Here is an 18,086-nt window from a genome sequence, read left to right on the forward strand (position 1 = left end):
TATATATATATATAAGGAATATATAATTTAAGCGCGTATATATATATGTATATATATATATATATATGGCTATCTCAATTTCGTTTTAAATTAACATTTACTACTTAGGTAGTAGTGTGAAGTAAATGAACAGAAACGTAATTTTGCTTGATAAATATTAAATTTATGAGTAGCCTCTTTGACGCGAGAATACGTGTGGGTAATACATCCTTGAGATAAAGGGTCCATATTCTGAACTCACTTTTATCGTGCCTTAAATGTGACTCCTCAGCCACTCAGGTGAGCCGCTTTTTATCGATAAAAGAGATACTCAGAATACGGAGCTTAATATGTTTCCTTGAATGAAAAAGTCAGCCATTCTGCTTACGTTCTTCCGTCAACGCAAATCGTTCTTCAATTCTCCAGGAAATCTAAAGGCGCATGTACTCCGAGTGCACAACGTGCCGGAAGGTGAGCCCACGTACGCGTGCTCTTATTGTTCGTGCGTTTTCAAGAAACTCGGCAGCCTGAACGGGCACATAAAGCGAATGCATTCTGATTCCACGGAGGTACGGTGATCATTCCGATATTATGCAACTTAATACGAACTTTCGAACGTAAGCCGAGAACTAGCACGCTTGTTTAGGAACCCGAGTCTTCGAATATCTCGTCCGAAGCTGACATGCGTGCGACGGTGGACAGCGTAATCTCGCAATTGGCGTCTCTGGAATCCGCCGTGAATAACACCGCTGTTTCCACGGGAACGTTAAACGCGGGGCAAAGCGATATCCTGCAGCAGGCCTTGAAGAACAGCGGCCTGCCGAACAAAAATGAAGTCACCTCGAAAGGTAATTTTTTCTTTTTAAATTACGCCGTTTGCGTTATATACACGTGTTGTGAATTAATTGTGCAACATTTAAATATTATCGCTTGGAATGATAAGATAAACGTTTTCTCCCGCAGAAAGCACGGAGCCGAAGAAAATGGACTCCCGTACGACGTACGTCACATTACTAGACAAAGCCGCCGGCGGTACTATGAGGTAAGATCTCTTGCGTGGAAAAGTAAGCTGCGACGGAAAGAGTAATTTGCAGATACGCGAGAAAGTACTCGAAGCATAATCTTACGTTCGCAGGAAGTATCTTACCATAAAGCAACACTGCGTAGGGAACGTGCGGTGGTACGCGTGCTCGTTCTGCCCGAAGGAATTCAAAAAGCCATCGGATCTGATACGTCATCTGCGCGTTCACACGCAGGAAAAGCCCTTCAAGGTAGAAAGCTCGAAGCGGGTCCGTCGTTGATCAGAGTTGTAAAGTATTATTCTATGTTTCTCAGTGCATGTACTGCGTTCGTTCCTTTGCACTCAAGTCGACGATGATAGCGCACGAGAGGACGCATACCGGAGTGAAGAAGTACGCCTGCAGCTCCTGCGACAAGACGTTCGCGTGCCACAGCAGTCTCACCGCTCACACCAGGTGAGTCTTTTCTCAAACACGCACAGTGGGGCGAAATTTGTGGGCAAATTTTGCCAACTTCAGAAGAACATATACTTTTAATTTAAGTCAACGTGAACAAAATAGTCCTTAACCAGTTTGCGAATAATCATGCAAATTTCTGAATTAAAGAAGCCTATAATTCTTTTTTCCAACAATTAATAAAGTTCCGCATGGTTGTTTGCAAAATGATGGAGGACCTTTTTGTTCATACTGACCTTTTATTTCTAAAAATTGTTAAACTTAACTTTTAGACTTAACGTGTCAAGATCTTTTAAAATCATACTTAAGAATCGGTCACGTTTTGAATGTTTCGCTCTACTGTGCGGCGTCGTGGGCGTTTAAGTAAAACACCGTGTCTCTCTCAGACTGCACACGAAACCGCACAAGTGCGGCATATGCGACAAGTCGTTCAGCGCGAGCACCATTTTGAAGACTCACATGAAGAGTCACACGCGAGAGAAGCCGTCCAAAATATCGTCCGAGGCGGAGAGCCTCGTGCCGGAGGTGGTCCTGCAGGAGCCGCTCGTCATCAGCGACGCCGGGAACAAGATAAGCGTGATGCAGGTGCAGTCGAAGCAGAAGCAGGTGTACGATGGCAACAGTGTGGCGCGGCCGCACAAGTGCTGGGTGTGCCAGGCGGCATTCAGGAAGATCAGCCATTTGAAGCAGCATTATCGCAGGCACACGGGCGAACGACCGTACAAATGCCTCAAGTGCGACAGGTATAAGTCGTTGAAGAGCCGATATCGTCTAGAATCGGATTGATCGAGAAGTTCGTGTTTCTTATTCATACGCACGTGACCGAATTCGCTAGTGAACCGTATTCGAGCCTGCTCTGACACGCAGTACATACGCATTAGGATGTTCAAATCGGATTTATAATCCATATTAACTGATCAACTATCTGACTATTGTTATAATCAACGATCTATCGTGAAATGACGTTAGGTTCTGTGTTGAAGGAAAGGAAGGATTTACCTATTTATGTATACGTGTAAGAGCATGATTAAGGGGCGAATTTCTCGATTAATCCATTTGTCACTGCCTCTATTTATTTTATCTACTTATCACTACCAGCCTTTATTTATTTTGTCTATTTGCTACCTACTTCTGATCTTTTTTTTTCTTTTTAATGTATAATTTACGTCGATAAAAGTTATTCGCTTTCCAGAAGGTTCACGTCCAACAGCGTCCTCAAATCTCACTTGCATACGCACGATGACTTGAGGCCGTACAGTTGCTCGGTGTGCAACACGAAATTTTCCACGCAGAGCAGCATGAAGAGACACTTGGTCACGCATAGCAATAAAAGGCCGTTTATGTGTCCGTACTGCCACAAAACGTTTAAGACGTACGTCAATTGTCGGAAGCACATGAAAATACATAAGCACGAGCTGGCGCAACGGGTCGGTATATCTAATCTTTAGAATCTGTAAACGATGAAACGATGCTAAAATTCGTGTATGCACGCACAGCAATTGGAGGAACAAAAGACGCAAGAACAGAACGCACCTTTGAACACGGAGAAAAGCAGCATTCCAGCATTACCTGAAAGTATCACTCTCACCGAGGACATGGAGGTGTCGTTTCAGCCGCAAATGGCGCCAGATTTCACGCAGGCCTTCTCCGATCAGTTTCAGAACATCGGCTCGGAGAAGGAGAAGTCGTTCTTGCTGACGGACAGCGCGACGCCGTCTATCGCAAATCGTAAGGTTTTTCTCAAGGATACGACAAGACAGGAAAGACAGATGATAGTGTACGTATATATGGTGTTTCAGAAAGGACGCCTGGCTATGTGTAACCATGTACATTACAACGCACAGCCTTAATTCGTCAACTGAATGTTTTACGCATTATGTTTATACGGACCTTTTTGCTTGCATTGATATATCCTACACATATAGCCAGCACACCTTTTTTGAAACATTTTATATACAGAATGTCTGACGCAAACCGCCCCATATACTTGTAGTTCAGATCAACTACTATCCAAGTAGAGCGAGTCCTCTACTATTTTGCAAATAGCTACGTAAAATTTTAAGTTATTAATTTTCGAAAATAACGATGTATAGAGGTTCTTTGACTAATAACTCAAAAATTTGCATATTTATTTACAAAGTGATACACGGGACTTTTTTTTGTTCAGAATGGCCTAATCTACAAGTATACGGTGGCTGTTGTATCTAACGATAGGTTCAATATTCGAAGTTCAAGATATCGATATATATAACAGCTGTCGTAGATTAAGTCATTCTGAATAAAAACTAATAAAAAAGTTCTTTATCATTTTGCAAATAATCACGCAACTTTTTGACTTGTTAAAGAAATCTATAGATGGCCGTTTTTAATCATTCATAACTCGAAATTTTGCGTGATTATTTGCAAAATGGTAGAAGGCAGACTTTTGTTTGTATTGTCTTAAATTAGAAGTATATGGCGGATAATATAGAAATTAATACATTTTTTGTATATTTTAAATAATTTATTATATATAACATATATACGTTTGTATGTGATCACGTATTGCAGAAAATCTGTCGGTCGACGCGACTAATTTAGGATCGTCGCAAACTCTGCATGCCGACGAAACTGGCACTATTACGTTACCTCATTACTCAGGGGATCAAACGCTCACGCCGGTACACAATTTCAATATTCGTTTTGTGTTCTTCATTGAGATATATTTCATTTATATAAACGTATAGCTAGCAATCAAGGGACAACAGAGATAACTTTCACGGAATCTTGTAGGAAAGTATACGAGAGATCGAAGAGACTCTGAACCAGCAACTGTTCAATATCGGCGTGAACCTCGGTCTGACGAACAATCTGCCGAGGCAGATGGACGAGGCGAACGCGAATTCTCTCGACAGTTCGAGGGAGCAGCCGGTACTTAATATAATATACGAGCACAACAAGGGCTTGGAATCATCTGGCAATGCGATATTCACGTCGCAATTCGACTCGTTCGACATGAGCCAAATTGCATTACAGGTATAAAGTCCCCCTCCCCCCCCCCTAAATATGGTGCGATTTCGGGACAGCGCGAAGGCATCTCGACGCTCAGCCATTATTTCGAAATTATAAAGCGCCGTTTTGATTTTTTCAGACGGACAACGATATAGACATCGGTCTGAGCGTGAGCAACTCCACGAGTATGTCCAATATTTTGCCACGATCCGTGGATGGAAACGACGGACAGCAAGCGGAGGAGCAACGAACCACGCCAATCACCACTGCCAGCGACATGGACGCGTCTCTTATTACTAGGAATACTCATCTGATGATCATCAATCCTAAGGAAAACTGCTCAGAATTGGTGAAGCTGTCGCAAGTAGGCCCGAGATACTCGAAAATCATCGCGAAAGCGGACACCACGAACGGGTCGGAGGTGCAGGGCGTGAACGGGCTTGCGAAAACGTCACAAGAAAATAATGCTTTATCGTGCGATAGCGAGAGGAGCATTCTATCATTCGCGTAAGCTTCTTCTTTTTTTGCTATGCGAAAAAAAAGTGTTACACAAGGTGTTGCATCAACATATGATCCATTACGACAGGTTGCCTAACCGTTCGCGAATCCGTTGAAATTATGATGATTAGGAGCGACCTAACTTCGTTGAAAAGATATGACAATATCTACAAATCCGAAATTATCATCCGGACACGCGCGGGCAGGCGACCCTTCGTAATGGATCATATGCGACACCCTGTACAGTGATGGACGGAAATATCGATTTTTTTTTTGTGAATTTCACAACACATCTCGTATCCAATGGGAGAATGTGTTTCCCGAGGATACGTTGAAAAATTCATTAAAAAAAAGTGCAACAACCTTATTGTTCACCACTATATCAACGGAGTATCGCAACTTTCGGTCGATTTTCGCAGTCGACGCTCATTGTGCGTCTCTTCGTTCGCATCAACTGCGAAAACGGAGCAAAAGTTGCAAATATTTAGCAACTGGCGCTATACCATTGAGCGGTTATAAGATACGCGCAATACTTGCAGGAAAAGTTTTCAAGGTACAATACAGACGGACTCGTTTATTTCTTCCGGTATGGACACGACGATATCGGAATGCGCTAACCTGTTGCAGTGTCACATGTGCGGCAATCAAGGTTTCACAACCGAAGGGTTAAAGGTATGGTTTGAATATTGAAGTTTTCATGCGATAACAAAGATTAAAACGGTGCAATTAAAGTTTTAGTCGTGCGACAGTAAAAATTTGAACGACGCAATTATAGTGTTTATGTGGAAATTTAATAAATAATAATAATTGAATAATGATTTGAAATTTAACAAAAGATGCATTTTCAATTAGTAAGATATATAGAGAAAGCTCTCTGTTAAGATATTCAATCAGAAGTAATCAAGGGCAGATAAGAGAGAAATATAATGATCAAAGTTAAAGTGATTATATTAAAAACCTGAATGATAATGCAATCGATTATTTCCAAAAAGGTTTCTCCTCTTGGTAAAGAATCCCCTTCTGGGATATGTATTGCCAAGACGCAAGATACATTTTGCTACTACGTATCTTGATGCAAAAAGTATCTAACTAAGCTCAAAAGCAGAAACTCGCAAAACTGATATGATACACGATAAAATTGTGATCCTTACAGGAACACCTGAAGTCTCATCGCGGCGAGAAGGAATATCAGTGCTCGGTGTGCCTTCAGCGGTTCTGCACGAACAGTGGTCTCAGCAGGCACATGAGGACGCACGTGAATAAGTAAGTAAAAATAATCAATAAAAATAAAGGGAAATTGTTCTATCTTTATTAAGTTACTCTTCCGACTTCGTACACAGACTGTGGAAATGCACGACGTGTCACAAGGTCTTGGACAGCAAACAGCAATTGAAGTTACATAATAAGATACACACTGACACGTGGAACGTCTCGTCCATGGAGCCGGACAGTTCCCAGAAGGAGCCGATCTCTTCGAATACCGCTCTTCCCTCGATAACGACGCTCGATGTCCGAATCGATGCGGACTCGTCCGTATCCGAGAAAGTCTTGCTCGACACGGTTGCCGAGAAGAAAATCATGGAATGCATAGATGTGAGTGCACGCGAATTTCTGCGTCGGTTCGTAAAGATTCACGCCAGTCAAACTGGCTTACGTAACGACATTCAACGTTCCAGGAGAACATGGAGAAAAAAGAAAAGCGAGAGTACACGAATAAATGCAAGTACTGCCCGAAGACTTTCCGTAAACCAAGTGACCTGATCAGACATATTCGCACGCATACGGGTGAACGGCCGTTCAAGTGCGACCACTGCAGTAAGAGCTTCGCGGTCAAGTGCACGTTGGACTCGCATATGAAGGTCCATACGGGCAAGAAGACGTTCCGTTGTCACGTCTGCAGCAGTTTGTTCGCTACGAAGGGCAGCTTAAAGGTCCACATGAGACTGCATACCGGTAATTCATTGGAATTATTTCGCATATAGTGCTATCAATAACCTAATAGAATGTTACTCGGGATAATTAAAAAAGTGTACGGTTTATTTCAGGCGTATATAAATATTATATATATATAGCGTAAACGATTTCTAACTGAAGTATGTTATAGTATCTTATTATATATTCTCTCGAATACACCTCAAACTCGCGGATATCGAAAACTTACCCAGATTATATTGGTAACACTACCAATCATGTCGTTATTTACGCAACAAATCCTATAATAAGCGTAGTAAACCTTCAACTCTAAGCAATCAAATATATTTCCAAATGTTACAATTTAGTGTAACCCCCCCATTGCAGAAGAAGGAAGGAGCTTGCGTTGACTTGTAACCCTGTTTCAGGCTCGAAACCGTTCAAGTGTCCCATGTGCGATTTGCGCTTCCGCACGTCGGGCCACAAGAAGGTGCACATGCTGAAGCACGTGCGTGAGCACAAAGGTGGCGCGAAACGTAAACCGAAACACCTGAAGGTCGCTGCGGTGGCGGAGGCGGCGGCTAGCCTGGAGAACGTGGACAATTCTCTGGAACATACAACGACGACGACGATGACGACCACCGTGATAAGCGACGACGAAACGGCGGCGGTTGTGCAGCAGAGCCACATGGGCTACCCCGCGTTGGACACGTCGGTGAGCCTCGACGGCGCGGTGCTGCCGAGTCAAATCACGTTCAATAATTCGACGGACCCGACGACGATACTCAACAACAACGCAATGCTGTCCGTGAACGAGAGCAACGAACTGGTGGCGAATCTGCAATTTCTGCTGGCGAACGGCCTCGTCACCATTCAAACGGACGACTCGCTGCTGACGACGCAGCCGGCAGGTGACTCCGTGCCGGCGAACGTGATCGAGCTGGTCAATTCTTTCCCGGAAACCTGCGACCTGAACAATCACGTGGTGATAACCAGCCCGACGAGCTCCGACGCAGTCGTCCGGATGAACGACTGCGTGCAAGCAGACGGCGGCATGTCCAAGCCGGCCGGTGATCCCGCGAAATCGGCGGCCCAGTCGCGTAAGGAATGCGACGTCTGCGGCAAGACGTTCACCAAGCCGTGCCAAGTGGAGCGGCACAAGCGGATACACACCGGCGAACGGCCGTACAAATGCGAGCTCTGCGGCAAGTCGTTCGCCCAAAAGTTCTCGCTGCAGCTGCACCAAAAGCACCACACCGGCGACCGGCCGTACCGCTGCCCGCACTGCACGCACTCGTTCACGCAGAAGTGTAACCTGCAGACGCACCTGAAGCGCGTCCACCAGCTCGTGATACTCGACATCAAGAAGCTGAGGAGCGGCCAGCAGGTGTTGGGCGCCCTCCTACAGGATAATCAGGGTGACGCGAAGCTAGTGAGTTTAGACGACATACTGGTGGTCGACCTTGTCAAGTGAATGCTAACGAGAGAGAAAGAGAGAGAGAGAGAGAGAGGTGTTCTTCTCGAAGAAGAAAGCAGCTTCCCGTAGTGGGGCTGTGATAATAATCTAGGCCGGTATTCGTTGGCGGATTTTTAGATCGTCTCAAGTTTACCTTCGAATGCTGTAAGAACCGCCGATTGAGATTTTCCGCTGAACGACGCTTCTCTAACGTGTTTGCCATTTTTTTTCAGTCAGCATACTTTTCATACGTTCGGTAAACGTGGCGAAGAAGTTTAGAATTGATCGGTCGCATTGATTGACCAATTCTGAGCTGAGCCGATCGTAAGTTAGTGAAGAATACCGTTTCTACCATCATGGTTCAAATCTGATGACGGTTAACTCGATGGAATTGTCTTATTGCATTAATCAATTCAGCTAAATTAATTAACCAATACTATCGATCGATCGGTAGAAACGAGTATAAGCTGCTTTCTCGGTTGAGCACGAGACCGCACTGTTGCTCATAAGACGGTATCCGAGATAGACAGATCTTGTATTTAAGATCGCACAACACCTGAAAACAAACTTGAGACGATCTTGCATACGAGACTATGAATTATGAATCACATAATGCGCTCACGATGTAAATGAGAAAAGGGTGTCTCTCGAGCGCATCGAATGCGCCGACGAGATGTATGTATATTCTGCGTATCGATGTGCGACGCTATTAGGATAATTTACTTTGTACCCGAGGCGTAATTTAATACTAGTTGACTATTGTTATTACATATTTCGTACGTGTCGAATCGATGCGGACTGTGCGTATCGAACTTCGGTGCGTTCTTTTTACTTCAACGCTGACACGCAAATTATTTAAAATAAAAAGAGAAAAAACGCGTTGTTACATTATCGTCCCGAATCTATAATCTCTGAAGGAACTCTGTGCTGGAAATCGCAGTCGACCTCGGGGCAGCCGTCGGGGTGGTTCTCGTAGAACCAGCAAGGCTTCACTTTGCTCACGCCGTTCCTCCTCCTCTTCCTCCTCCCCCCGGTAACGCCCGGAATCCGGAACTGCACCTTCCCCTGCGCCACGCAAAAGATGTGACTGTGGTTCCTCAGCAAAGTCTGCAGGCCACCGCACTCGTTCCGCAGTTGCCGCAACATCTCGGGCGCTATCAGCTTCGCCACCTCGCCGATGCTGATCTGCCGGCCGGCGTTCCAGGTCCTGCCGGGTCTCCGCTCCAGCGGTATCCTGCGCTCCGTGCGCAGCAGGTGCGCCGCCACCACGCTGACGATGTTCAGGACCAGTCCCTTGTCCAGCTGCGTACAATTTCGCGTCCGTTCCGTCGGGCTGCGCGGCCTGAAGCTCGCAGACCACAGATCGCCGGCGTCTTCTTCCTGAGACGTTGCCGATCGCGCGTTTATAATCCTCTTGATGTCAGCGTCCAACGCCACGCTGTCCTCCTTCGCGCAGCTCCTTCGCCATCCAACGAAGCACGTGCGCTTGGTCGACGGGATCCGCAGCCTGTCCACCTGCGTGAGGAAGCCGCAAGTCTCGCACACGCTCTTAACGTAGGACATGTACTCCGAGTATTGGCTCTCGGCGGTGTTGCACCTCCGGTATTTCCTGCCGTCGAACTCGTAGGCGCAACAGGGCAGCAGGAAGAACCGGCACTCGTAGGAACTGCGCGCGGCGATCACGGGGATCCACGGGGTGAGTTCGTCCGAGTGATTGCCTATGATCCAGTCCACGCCGGGGAAGACGGTGTCGGAGGACGGGACGATCGTGCTGACCTGATACGAAGGATCCTTGGATTTCTCCGTGAAATTATATATGGAGAGGAATGAATCTCAGTTCCCGCAACTGTATATACGGCAATGGAAATTTAACACAAACGGTCTGCTCAAATTTTTTCTGAATATGTTAATACAAATGGCAGTTTTCGTCGGTCACTACTAAGAACATTCAGCTGTATTGAAATTCGGTTGGGATAACTGAGACTTGACTGAAACCTCAGGAGTCTCTCTGTAAAACCGAGTTTTGAATGTTGCAGGAACCGAATTTTTTCTGTGTACTAAGATAAACATCGAAGATATTGTTAAGTATTACAACAGTCTACGTGTCGATCGAGAGAAATTGCCCGTAAGATGATTCTTCCGACACTTTTATTCGATGGAATGAAGATTAAAAGTTACGAATCGCTCGACAGATTGATCTTATCTGTCACACAAGCTTCCTTCAGCTTGTCTCAAGATCGAAGGACTGGCGTTAACACTTGAATCTCTCTCAGAACGGTAATTATAGCGAAAGAATTTTGCACATACTTGCAAGCGAGTGCTCTCTGGGAACAGGTCCCAGATCTTCCTTTTGCGCAAATCGATCCCCATTCCCGTGTGACCCTCGTTAGACAGGATGTAGACGAGAAGACCGTTTCCACAACCGAGATCCACGAACGACTGCAACTCCTGCGTATCCATCTCCGATCTCTCCTTTTCCCACAACAGTAACAGATAGGTCGCGATCGCTACGTCCTCGTAAACGAACTTGGCCGGGTCGGTGTTCTCCGGCCACACCTTCACCATTTCGGTGCCGTACTTCTCCTTCAGCCGATTGTAGAGCAAGGTGTACTTCTCGGCGGAAACGAGGCTGAGAGAATTGATCTTCGGTCTGCCGACGTTCTCGCTCAACATCCACTTGATCAGACGCGGTAAGAGCCTGGATCTGAGCCAATCGCGGCTTTTGTCGCAATCCTCCGAACGGTGTATATTGATACACGTGGATCCGTACTCGCGGTGCTGCACACTGTAGGCTGCACTTGGACCTAGAGACTGTTTGCCTTGAACAAGCCGTTTATGAAAGCTAGCTAAGCTTACGGATCTCTTGTCGACGAGCGTAAATTCCAGCGTCGGTGAAAACAACTGCGTATTCCGGGGTATCAGCTTCTTCACGTACAAGTAAACCTTATCATCGCTCAGCGCCTCAATCGGATTCAAACTCTCCGATGACTGGCAGTATTCTGCGATATTTAATTTTTCTAATAAATATTTTTCGCCTCCCGTGGATAAATCCAAGTCGTCTGGTTGTATTTGCAATTCGAGAGTACGTTCAAATATATCCGAAATGCCGCAATTGACTTCAGTCGCTAACAACTCTTGAGACGCCAGGATTCTGCGGTTTATAACGTGAGGATTCCTCATCCAGATGGAAATGGCTTGCCAAAACTGCGAGGCGCTGCTGTTGGTGCTCTCATTAGCAATCCGTTCAAAGTTCATTTTTCTATCTAACATATATAATTTTTGTGTATCAGTTTATCATTTGGGCGCTGGGGTAGCACCCGATGGTTGACTGTACTATTGAACAGAGAGAAATGATGAACTGAAAGATTGTCAAACACCTAACGTATTAGTGTATACAAGTCGAAAAATACCTTCTGTATCACCCACTTGGCATCTAACAGTGCACGCTCCATAATCTGTTGCACACGTTCCTCGTCAGCCTCCGAAGCATGCTGTTTGAAACTCTGAAAAAGGTTCGTCAACGATTGGGAATTTAACGGTAGTGAAGATATTTTATATACGACGACTATTAAATTCATCGATCAAACATTCTCAATCACACAAGGAACGGGTTGAGTAACCTCTGCATCTGCTGGAACTAAGTTATTCCTCAAGGTAGAGGAAGAACAAGAAAACAAGGACCCCGCATACAATCAGGTTATTAATATTTGGATGAGAATACTTTGCACATACTTGTTTGACGGAATGTTTGTAGTATTGCTGCGTATGTTTCGGCAGCTTCTCGCATTCGCGCAATAAATATTTGTACAGTTGTTTAGGCGAATTCACTGTCGTACCGCCGAGCACTCGATTCGCCATCGTTCACCCGCGAGGAATGCGGAAGTTGTCTTTTCCTAATCTATCATTATTTCCGACACGTGGAATAGTAGTTCTCCCGAAATATCCACCCTCGATAAAACAGAAAGCCAACTACTGCCTCGGCTACATTATTAATAAAAATCGTATTAATATGTGCAAACATTTTTAACGATATTATTAGCAAAATATAAGATACGATATAAATATTCATTACAAATATTAGATACAAAAGTAATCAGTGAAGATACTGCAAAAATTGAGATGACAAGAAATTTCACAAAATATAGGAAAAAAAAGTTTAGATTGCTGAAAATATTATTGCTAGTTCCGGACTTAAGATATCACAAATGACAGAGGTCGATTCTCGGTATATTTGATGAATAAATATTTATATACAATTTATTTTTGATGCGCCTTCATAGAAACAAAGTGTTACAGCAAGTTAAGTCTATACATATTATGCGGTTTTGAATCTTATCTGCAGTCTTATTCATACAATTCCGTATGCGACATACAGTAGAGAACCTCCAGAAGACATTTTTCTTTTTCCTCCGGTAAGATCACAGCGTGTTTTTTTTTTCTTTTTCTACCAACTCTGAGTACGAACCTGGATCGTTGAGAGTGAACGTCGGGTTCTGTTCGCGCGTCTCTACTACTCTTCGCTAGAATTTCGTTCGAGAGTTTGATATTTTCTCCCCTATATATCATTACTGCTATCGCGTTCGTACAAACACTACATCACATAAGTTTATATAAAAAAAAAAAAAAACACGTCATACGAAATATCATCGCTCCGTTTATCGGTCGTTTTACAATATTATACGTATATAAATCTTCCGTGTATACGTGTGATGTCACTAGGTTTGCGAGAATAGCGATTAAAGCCTAACTTTTACTTCTACTAAAATACCGATGTACATATATATGTATATATATCAAAGAGATATTAAAAAATAAATATATTTATATATATGCACGTCGTGTCGCAACAAGTAAAAAATATACAATTGTTATATACGCCACGTGTGGTCGTGGAAGGGCGCAATGGCTCCGCTTAATTACCTTCAATGGAGAAGGAGGGGGGGGGGGGGCAGTAAAANAAGAACCGATCTTACCGCGACAATTAAAACAGATATTACGTACAAAAATCACAACCAGCGAGTAGCCAATTACATGCTAGTAACAAAAATAATGATTAATACGATTAATATTACAATAAATTATGCCGGGTGGGCGTCTTCAGGAATTTTTTTTACGGGCGGCGCTCGCTCCGTCTGTCAGAACGTTTTTCATCTGCCGTGTGATTCGTCTAACGTTCATCAGTCACGTAGCTTTCGGACATATATTCGTAAATCGTCGCGTAATCCTCGAGTCGCTTCCGTTAGGCTGCTGAGTCATTAGTGCCGGCACTGTGTGAGATATTGCAAACAACTTCGTATCCTCGGGCGTTGTTAGGCAGTTCGTTAGATCGCACGCGTAAAACGTGCAGAAAACCGTGTAAAACGAAGGCTTCGCGCGACTCGCCGAGGTAAAGAGCGTTGCGCGCGCGCGCGAGAGTTGTTACTCTAACTTGATTGTGCGTGAGGTATCTACCGGTGGAACTCGTCAATGCCGTTCTACAATAGCGTGATAGTGAATGTTCTACGACATGATTAATCTACAGATGGGGTAAAGATACGTCGTCCAATCAGAATGCATCATAATAGTCTGACTGATTGCCTTATTATAGATTTTTTACAACCGATGGTTTATATGTTGTAGAACGGCCTTAAGAGTCCGGTGTCAAGACGCTTTTTCCCGGTCGTTCGCGCCGCGAAACAATCTGCTGCCCGCTCGTCTAAAATCTAAATAACAAAATACTAGAGCTGCTCTCTCTCTCTCTTTTCTACCTGTCAGGATAATCGTCAACGAGAAAACGTAACGTAATCGAATACGTCATGCTTGCGATTCTGACAGTGGCGGACAGCGACCGCCTGTGATCACAGAGGGATTCTAGAGAAGTTTATATAGTCTATCACGTTAGGATATCTCGGTTTAAGTCTCGCTCGAAGACGATCGTCCCCAGCAGCACAACCATCTACGCCACAGCGGGGGCGGCTTCCTACGCCGGTATAATAAGCTAGCACCGCCGCGCCTCGTATTGAGGGCACTGACTATCGCTTGGTCGAAAGCCTCCTTGAGGTCGTGTTGCGTCAACGCGGACGTCTCCACGTAATTCACGGCGCCTAGCCTTTGCGCCAGCTGGTGACCCTGGATAGTGGTGATCGGCGCCTGGCCGTATCTGGCAAGTTGCAGCATTAGACGCACGTCCGATCTCAGGTCGCATTTAGTTCCTACCTGAAATTTCAATCAGACGTGGTAACAATCATATGACATTATTGTGATATAATCTCAGATCGTGAAATATAATTGAACCTAACCAAAATGATCGGAGCATTCGGGCAGTATTTCCGCACTTCGTTAATCCACCTGGAAGCCACACTGTGATAGGACGAGGGACACACGACGCTGAAGCAAACTAGAAACACATCCGTCTCAGGATAGCACAAGGACCGCAACGGATCAAAGTCATCCTGGCCTGCTGTGTCGCACAGTTGGACGTTCAGCGGTTGGCCGTCAACATTCACAACCACTGAAACGAAGAATGTTATACCTCGGAATAAAGAGAGGGGGAAAGTACGTACCATTGTAATTGTCGAAAGCGGTTGGCACGTATTCCCCCGGGAAGCCGTTGGTTGAGTACGAGACCACCAGGCTGGTCTTGCCGACGGCGCCGTCGCCCACCAGGACCACCTTGATCCGTTTGTCGAGTGGCGTCGCTGCATCGTTTTGAGCTACGCTGGCGCCAGCAGCCGCCGCCGACGACGACGGCATCGCCGTGCTCGTCGTCGACTGCTGCTTCACCTGCATCTGCATGGTCTGCCCGCCCTTGAGTAGCGGCCTCGTCCAGTTGGTGTGCGAGGACGGCGGCATTGTCTCGCTCTTGATCTTGCCGCAGCCCCGGCCTTTCATGCGTAACCCTTTCAGACCGCCGACCTGGAGCAACGTCGCGTCGCGAAGCGGCGGCACGTCATGCCTCTCCTGGGAACAGGACGTCCCCACACCTGCTGCGATCCCACCTGGCGTGATGCAACGCGCGTCGCTGCCGCGATGCCGAGGAAACAATGGGAACTGGCGAGCCCGTGCTCGGTCGCGCAAAAAAAGGCCCGAATCACCTGCCGCGACGCGGAGCCACCTGTTACCTCGCGCCCTAGTGACGAAGTCGTTGTCCGCCATGTCAGCACCCCACCACTCTGTGTTTTGAAGTTGAAATCGTCCAGCAGATGAGAACCGGCGGTATGAGAAAGCTGGTCTCCCTCGTCAGGTATTCGCTCGGGTCACCGCATCACCGCTCTGACATAACCTCTCTCTCATGTCCATTTCAGACGGTCGCCGACGGGAGTAGTGAGGGAACATTCGACGAAGCCCAGCGGAAGATGCGTGTCCAGCGTCGCTGTGGGATCTGTGAAAAGTGCCGCATCTCGGATGTGGCGGTTGTACGTGCCGGTTGGAGTCGCCCTCTCGGCAGCTTTGGTCACGCAGTGGAGGTATTTGCATCAACACGGATATGCCGACGACAAGCCGGAATTGTTGAGTGACGTTATGGTAAGTGACGCGACATCGCTAATTAATCATACGATGCCCTAAAGATCTCTTTGTACAGGTAACGTGCTATTGTTGTTTACCTCTGAGAATAACCAGCAGGATAGGAGGTTGGCTGACCAGCATCAACTTACCAGTCGGTTTAAGACCAGCTATATATGGATTTTTTGCTGAAACATTTGGCGTTGAGGTGGATGAGGTGGAATCAGACTTGTCAACGTTTCCGAGTCTGGTCGAATTTTTCGTGAGGGCGCTTAAGAGCAATGCAAGACCGATTGCTCCAAATACAAATATGGTAACCATTTTATCGTGAATACTGAATCTTACATAAAGAAATAATACTTATCGTTGGATATCTGCTGTAGACTTCACCCGCGGACGGTGAAGTTCTTTACTTTGGGCCGGTGAATTCTTCCTGTGTGGAACAAGTCAAAGGAGTGACTTATGATCTCAGGTATTTTTTGGGCGATCCATCCGACCTCCCAATAAATCAAACTGTGAAAAGTACTGGGCAGAAGGACGATTATGTCAATGCGCTATTGAAGAATCCAGACAACAGGCTTTATCAGTTGATCATTTACTTGGCGCCCGGTGATTACCACCGATTTCACAGCCCAACCGATTGGAATATAACATTCCGACGGCATTTCCGAGGTAGGTCTCTTCTCACTTAACTCCTAATTCATTAATATTCCACTACAAATACCATAATCCAAATTCATTTTTATCGATTTTATCGATTAAAGAGTTCAAAATATGACGGTTCTATCCTGATAGCAACTTCTGAGAAATTGCTAAAAAGTTGTCTGAATGTTCTTCAGGGAAACTATTAAGCGTTAATCCAAAGTTGCTCAAGTACATGCCGAATCTATTCTCGTTGAACGAACGTGTCGTATACATCGGGGATTGGGCGGCCGGCTTTATGGCTTATGCAGCGATCGGGGCGACGAATGTGGGCTCGATAAGAGTCTACCGCGATGAAGAATTGGCGACCAACAAGGCGCGATGGGCGGACGCCGCGTACTGGAGGGACGTGAGCTTCGACAGCATGCGCATGGCCAAGGGTGAACTGTTCGGCGAATTCAGGCTCGGTTCTACGATCGTGCTACTGTTCGAGGCGCCGCGAGACTTTCAGTTCTGCCTGCAAGTCGGCCAGTCCATCAAAGTCGGTCAGGCGTTGAGCGTGTGTTCCGATCACAAGGCCGAAAGACGACAAAAGCACCTTATCGTGAACATTGCACACAACTGGAAAGATATAGGGAAGCTTGATGAACACTAACATCAATGTTGTAATTTCCCAACTCAATGCGATATAACACGTGTGTTATGTAAAGTCTTACAATGAGAATTCAAGGCTCAGAGCACCTATTGTAGACCAACAGTTATATTGTTGAGCGGGAAATTGTAACATTAATGTTGGTTGGTCGCTTTTCCTGTCCTAATTCTAGCGAAAAATCAAAGACAGCACGCGAATTGTAGATAGAATAAAGGGCAGCTCTCGTGTGCGCTGCACGGAAACTTTTTTTTTTTCCAAGTATCGCAGTTACTATTGTACATAGCTCTTCTCGTGCGCGGGAAAATCATCATCGCCCCCTCCCTCATACGGTTTATCTGAAATTACATGTAAATACATCTCACGAAGTCATGTTCGCGCGAGAGTATCACGCGAAAGAGACGGTGATTTATAATAGGTTTGGCACAGTTAAACGTGCACTTATTATTACAGTGCATCTAGGTCCCTACACGGCGAACGAACTCTTGCGAGTACGTATGTAAAGCCTCACGTAATTACAGGGGAAAAATATATGGGACCAGCCGGTGCGTGAGAACAATATTTCCTTCGACTTCTTGTACGTCGTTACCGATAGAGGTCGGATTTTTCTTGTTTGCGCGGCAAATCGATCTTTCTAGTTAGTAAGTAGTCGGCCGGTCAAGGCCACCAGATGAAACACTTTCCTCAATTAAAGCTCTAGCTGCTTTTTCAAACCAGAAAATAATAGCCGCGTCGTATATCTTGAAACCCCCTGTGCTCGTTACACAGCGAGAACATTTTCGCGATCTCTATCGTTAATACCAACGTTGTCGTTATGGAAAACCCGATGCCTCACTTATCTCGACGGGTAAATGTGATTTAAGTGCCGATAACCAGATTTAATCATAATGTGAATATTCGATCGCGCAGATTATATTTTACGGTGTATACGCGTGGAATAATAAAAAACCGTATTTCTACGTAATGCTAAATCATAATAATAGTAACGATCGATCCGGACAAA

At 45.4% G+C, this 18,086-nt stretch overlaps 5 protein-coding genes across 11 annotated transcripts in view; 2 read left to right on the top strand and 3 right to left on the bottom strand.

Moving 5' to 3' along the window:
• The window catches only part of LOC106747920 (zinc finger protein 236-like), a 19,713-nt gene extending 10,880 nt beyond the window's left edge, over positions 1–8,833 (top strand). For 4 of the 5 annotated variants that reach the window (XM_014625939.1, XM_014625938.1, XM_014625940.1 and 1 more), the window contains 16 exons: positions 406–548; positions 626–827; positions 943–1,021; positions 1,115–1,250; positions 1,315–1,454; positions 1,841–2,197; positions 2,632–2,881; positions 2,951–3,182; positions 4,005–4,114; positions 4,227–4,469; positions 4,585–4,952; positions 5,483–5,615; positions 6,097–6,206; positions 6,284–6,536; positions 6,620–6,896; positions 7,283–8,833. In XM_014625939.1, coding sequence (XP_014481425.1) covers positions 406–548; positions 626–827; positions 943–1,021; positions 1,115–1,250; positions 1,315–1,454; positions 1,841–2,197; positions 2,632–2,881; positions 2,951–3,182; positions 4,005–4,114; positions 4,227–4,469; positions 4,585–4,952; positions 5,483–5,615; positions 6,097–6,206; positions 6,284–6,536; positions 6,620–6,896; positions 7,283–8,328 — 4,079 coding nt within the window. In that variant the 3' untranslated portion in view covers positions 8,329–8,833. The remainder of the gene's footprint in view (positions 1–405; positions 549–625; positions 828–942; positions 1,022–1,114; positions 1,251–1,314; positions 1,455–1,840; positions 2,198–2,631; positions 2,882–2,950; positions 3,183–4,004; positions 4,115–4,226; positions 4,470–4,584; positions 4,953–5,482; positions 5,616–6,096; positions 6,207–6,283; positions 6,537–6,619; positions 6,897–7,282) is intronic. The other variant, XM_014625941.1, reaches the window with a different exon arrangement.
• A 103-nt stretch (positions 8,834–8,936) lies between these two features.
• On the bottom strand, positions 8,937–11,806 carry LOC106747921 (probable tRNA (uracil-O(2)-)-methyltransferase). 3 transcript variants are annotated; one of them, XM_014625944.1, is made up of 3 exons: positions 11,721–11,806; positions 10,618–11,573; positions 8,937–10,086 (listed from the first exon to the last, which is right to left on the bottom strand). In XM_014625944.1, exons 2-3 carry the CDS (start codon positions 11,563–11,565, stop codon positions 9,199–9,201), a joined length of 1,836 nt encoding a protein of 611 aa, XP_014481430.1. In that variant the 5' UTR covers positions 11,566–11,573; positions 11,721–11,806; the 3' UTR covers positions 8,937–9,198. The 3 variants fall into 3 exon arrangements, with proteins under 3 accessions (XP_014481430.1, XP_014481432.1, XP_014481429.1); XM_014625946.1 differs by having other exon boundaries at positions 10,618–11,569; positions 11,721–11,805; XM_014625943.1 differs by lacking the exon at positions 11,721–11,806 and having other exon boundaries at positions 10,618–11,597.
• Positions 11,688–12,183, bottom strand: LOC106747922 (LYR motif-containing protein 9-like). Its single transcript, XM_014625947.1, has 2 exons — positions 12,043–12,183; positions 11,688–11,813 (listed from the first exon to the last, which is right to left on the bottom strand). The coding sequence occupies exons 1-2, from the start codon at positions 12,166–12,168 to the stop codon at positions 11,688–11,690; spliced, it is 252 nt and encodes an 83-aa protein (XP_014481433.1). The 5' UTR covers positions 12,169–12,183.
• A 366-nt stretch (positions 12,184–12,549) lies between these two features.
• LOC106747918 (rho-related GTP-binding protein RhoU-like) lies at positions 12,550–15,467 on the bottom strand. The gene is made up of 3 exons (XM_014625935.1): positions 14,853–15,467; positions 14,589–14,800; positions 12,550–14,505 (listed from the first exon to the last, which is right to left on the bottom strand). Exons 1-3 carry the CDS (start codon positions 15,442–15,444, stop codon positions 14,203–14,205), a joined length of 1,107 nt encoding a protein of 368 aa, XP_014481421.1. The 5' UTR covers positions 15,445–15,467; the 3' UTR covers positions 12,550–14,202.
• On the top strand, positions 15,444–18,042 carry LOC106747917 (phosphatidylserine decarboxylase proenzyme). The gene is made up of 5 exons (XM_014625934.1): positions 15,444–15,532; positions 15,594–15,813; positions 15,872–16,105; positions 16,176–16,464; positions 16,632–18,042. The coding sequence occupies exons 1-5, from the start codon at positions 15,492–15,494 to the stop codon at positions 17,087–17,089; spliced, it is 1,242 nt and encodes a 413-aa protein (XP_014481420.1). The 5' UTR covers positions 15,444–15,491; the 3' UTR covers positions 17,090–18,042.
• Positions 18,043–18,086: the final 44 nt, after the last annotated feature.

The sequence above is a fragment of the Dinoponera quadriceps genome, unplaced genomic scaffold (assembly GCF_001313825.1).
Source record: "Dinoponera quadriceps isolate SergipeBrazil2010 unplaced genomic scaffold, ASM131382v1 scaffold2379, whole genome shotgun sequence".
In the NCBI taxonomy this organism is placed as follows: Eukaryota; Metazoa; Arthropoda; class Insecta; order Hymenoptera; family Formicidae; genus Dinoponera; species Dinoponera quadriceps.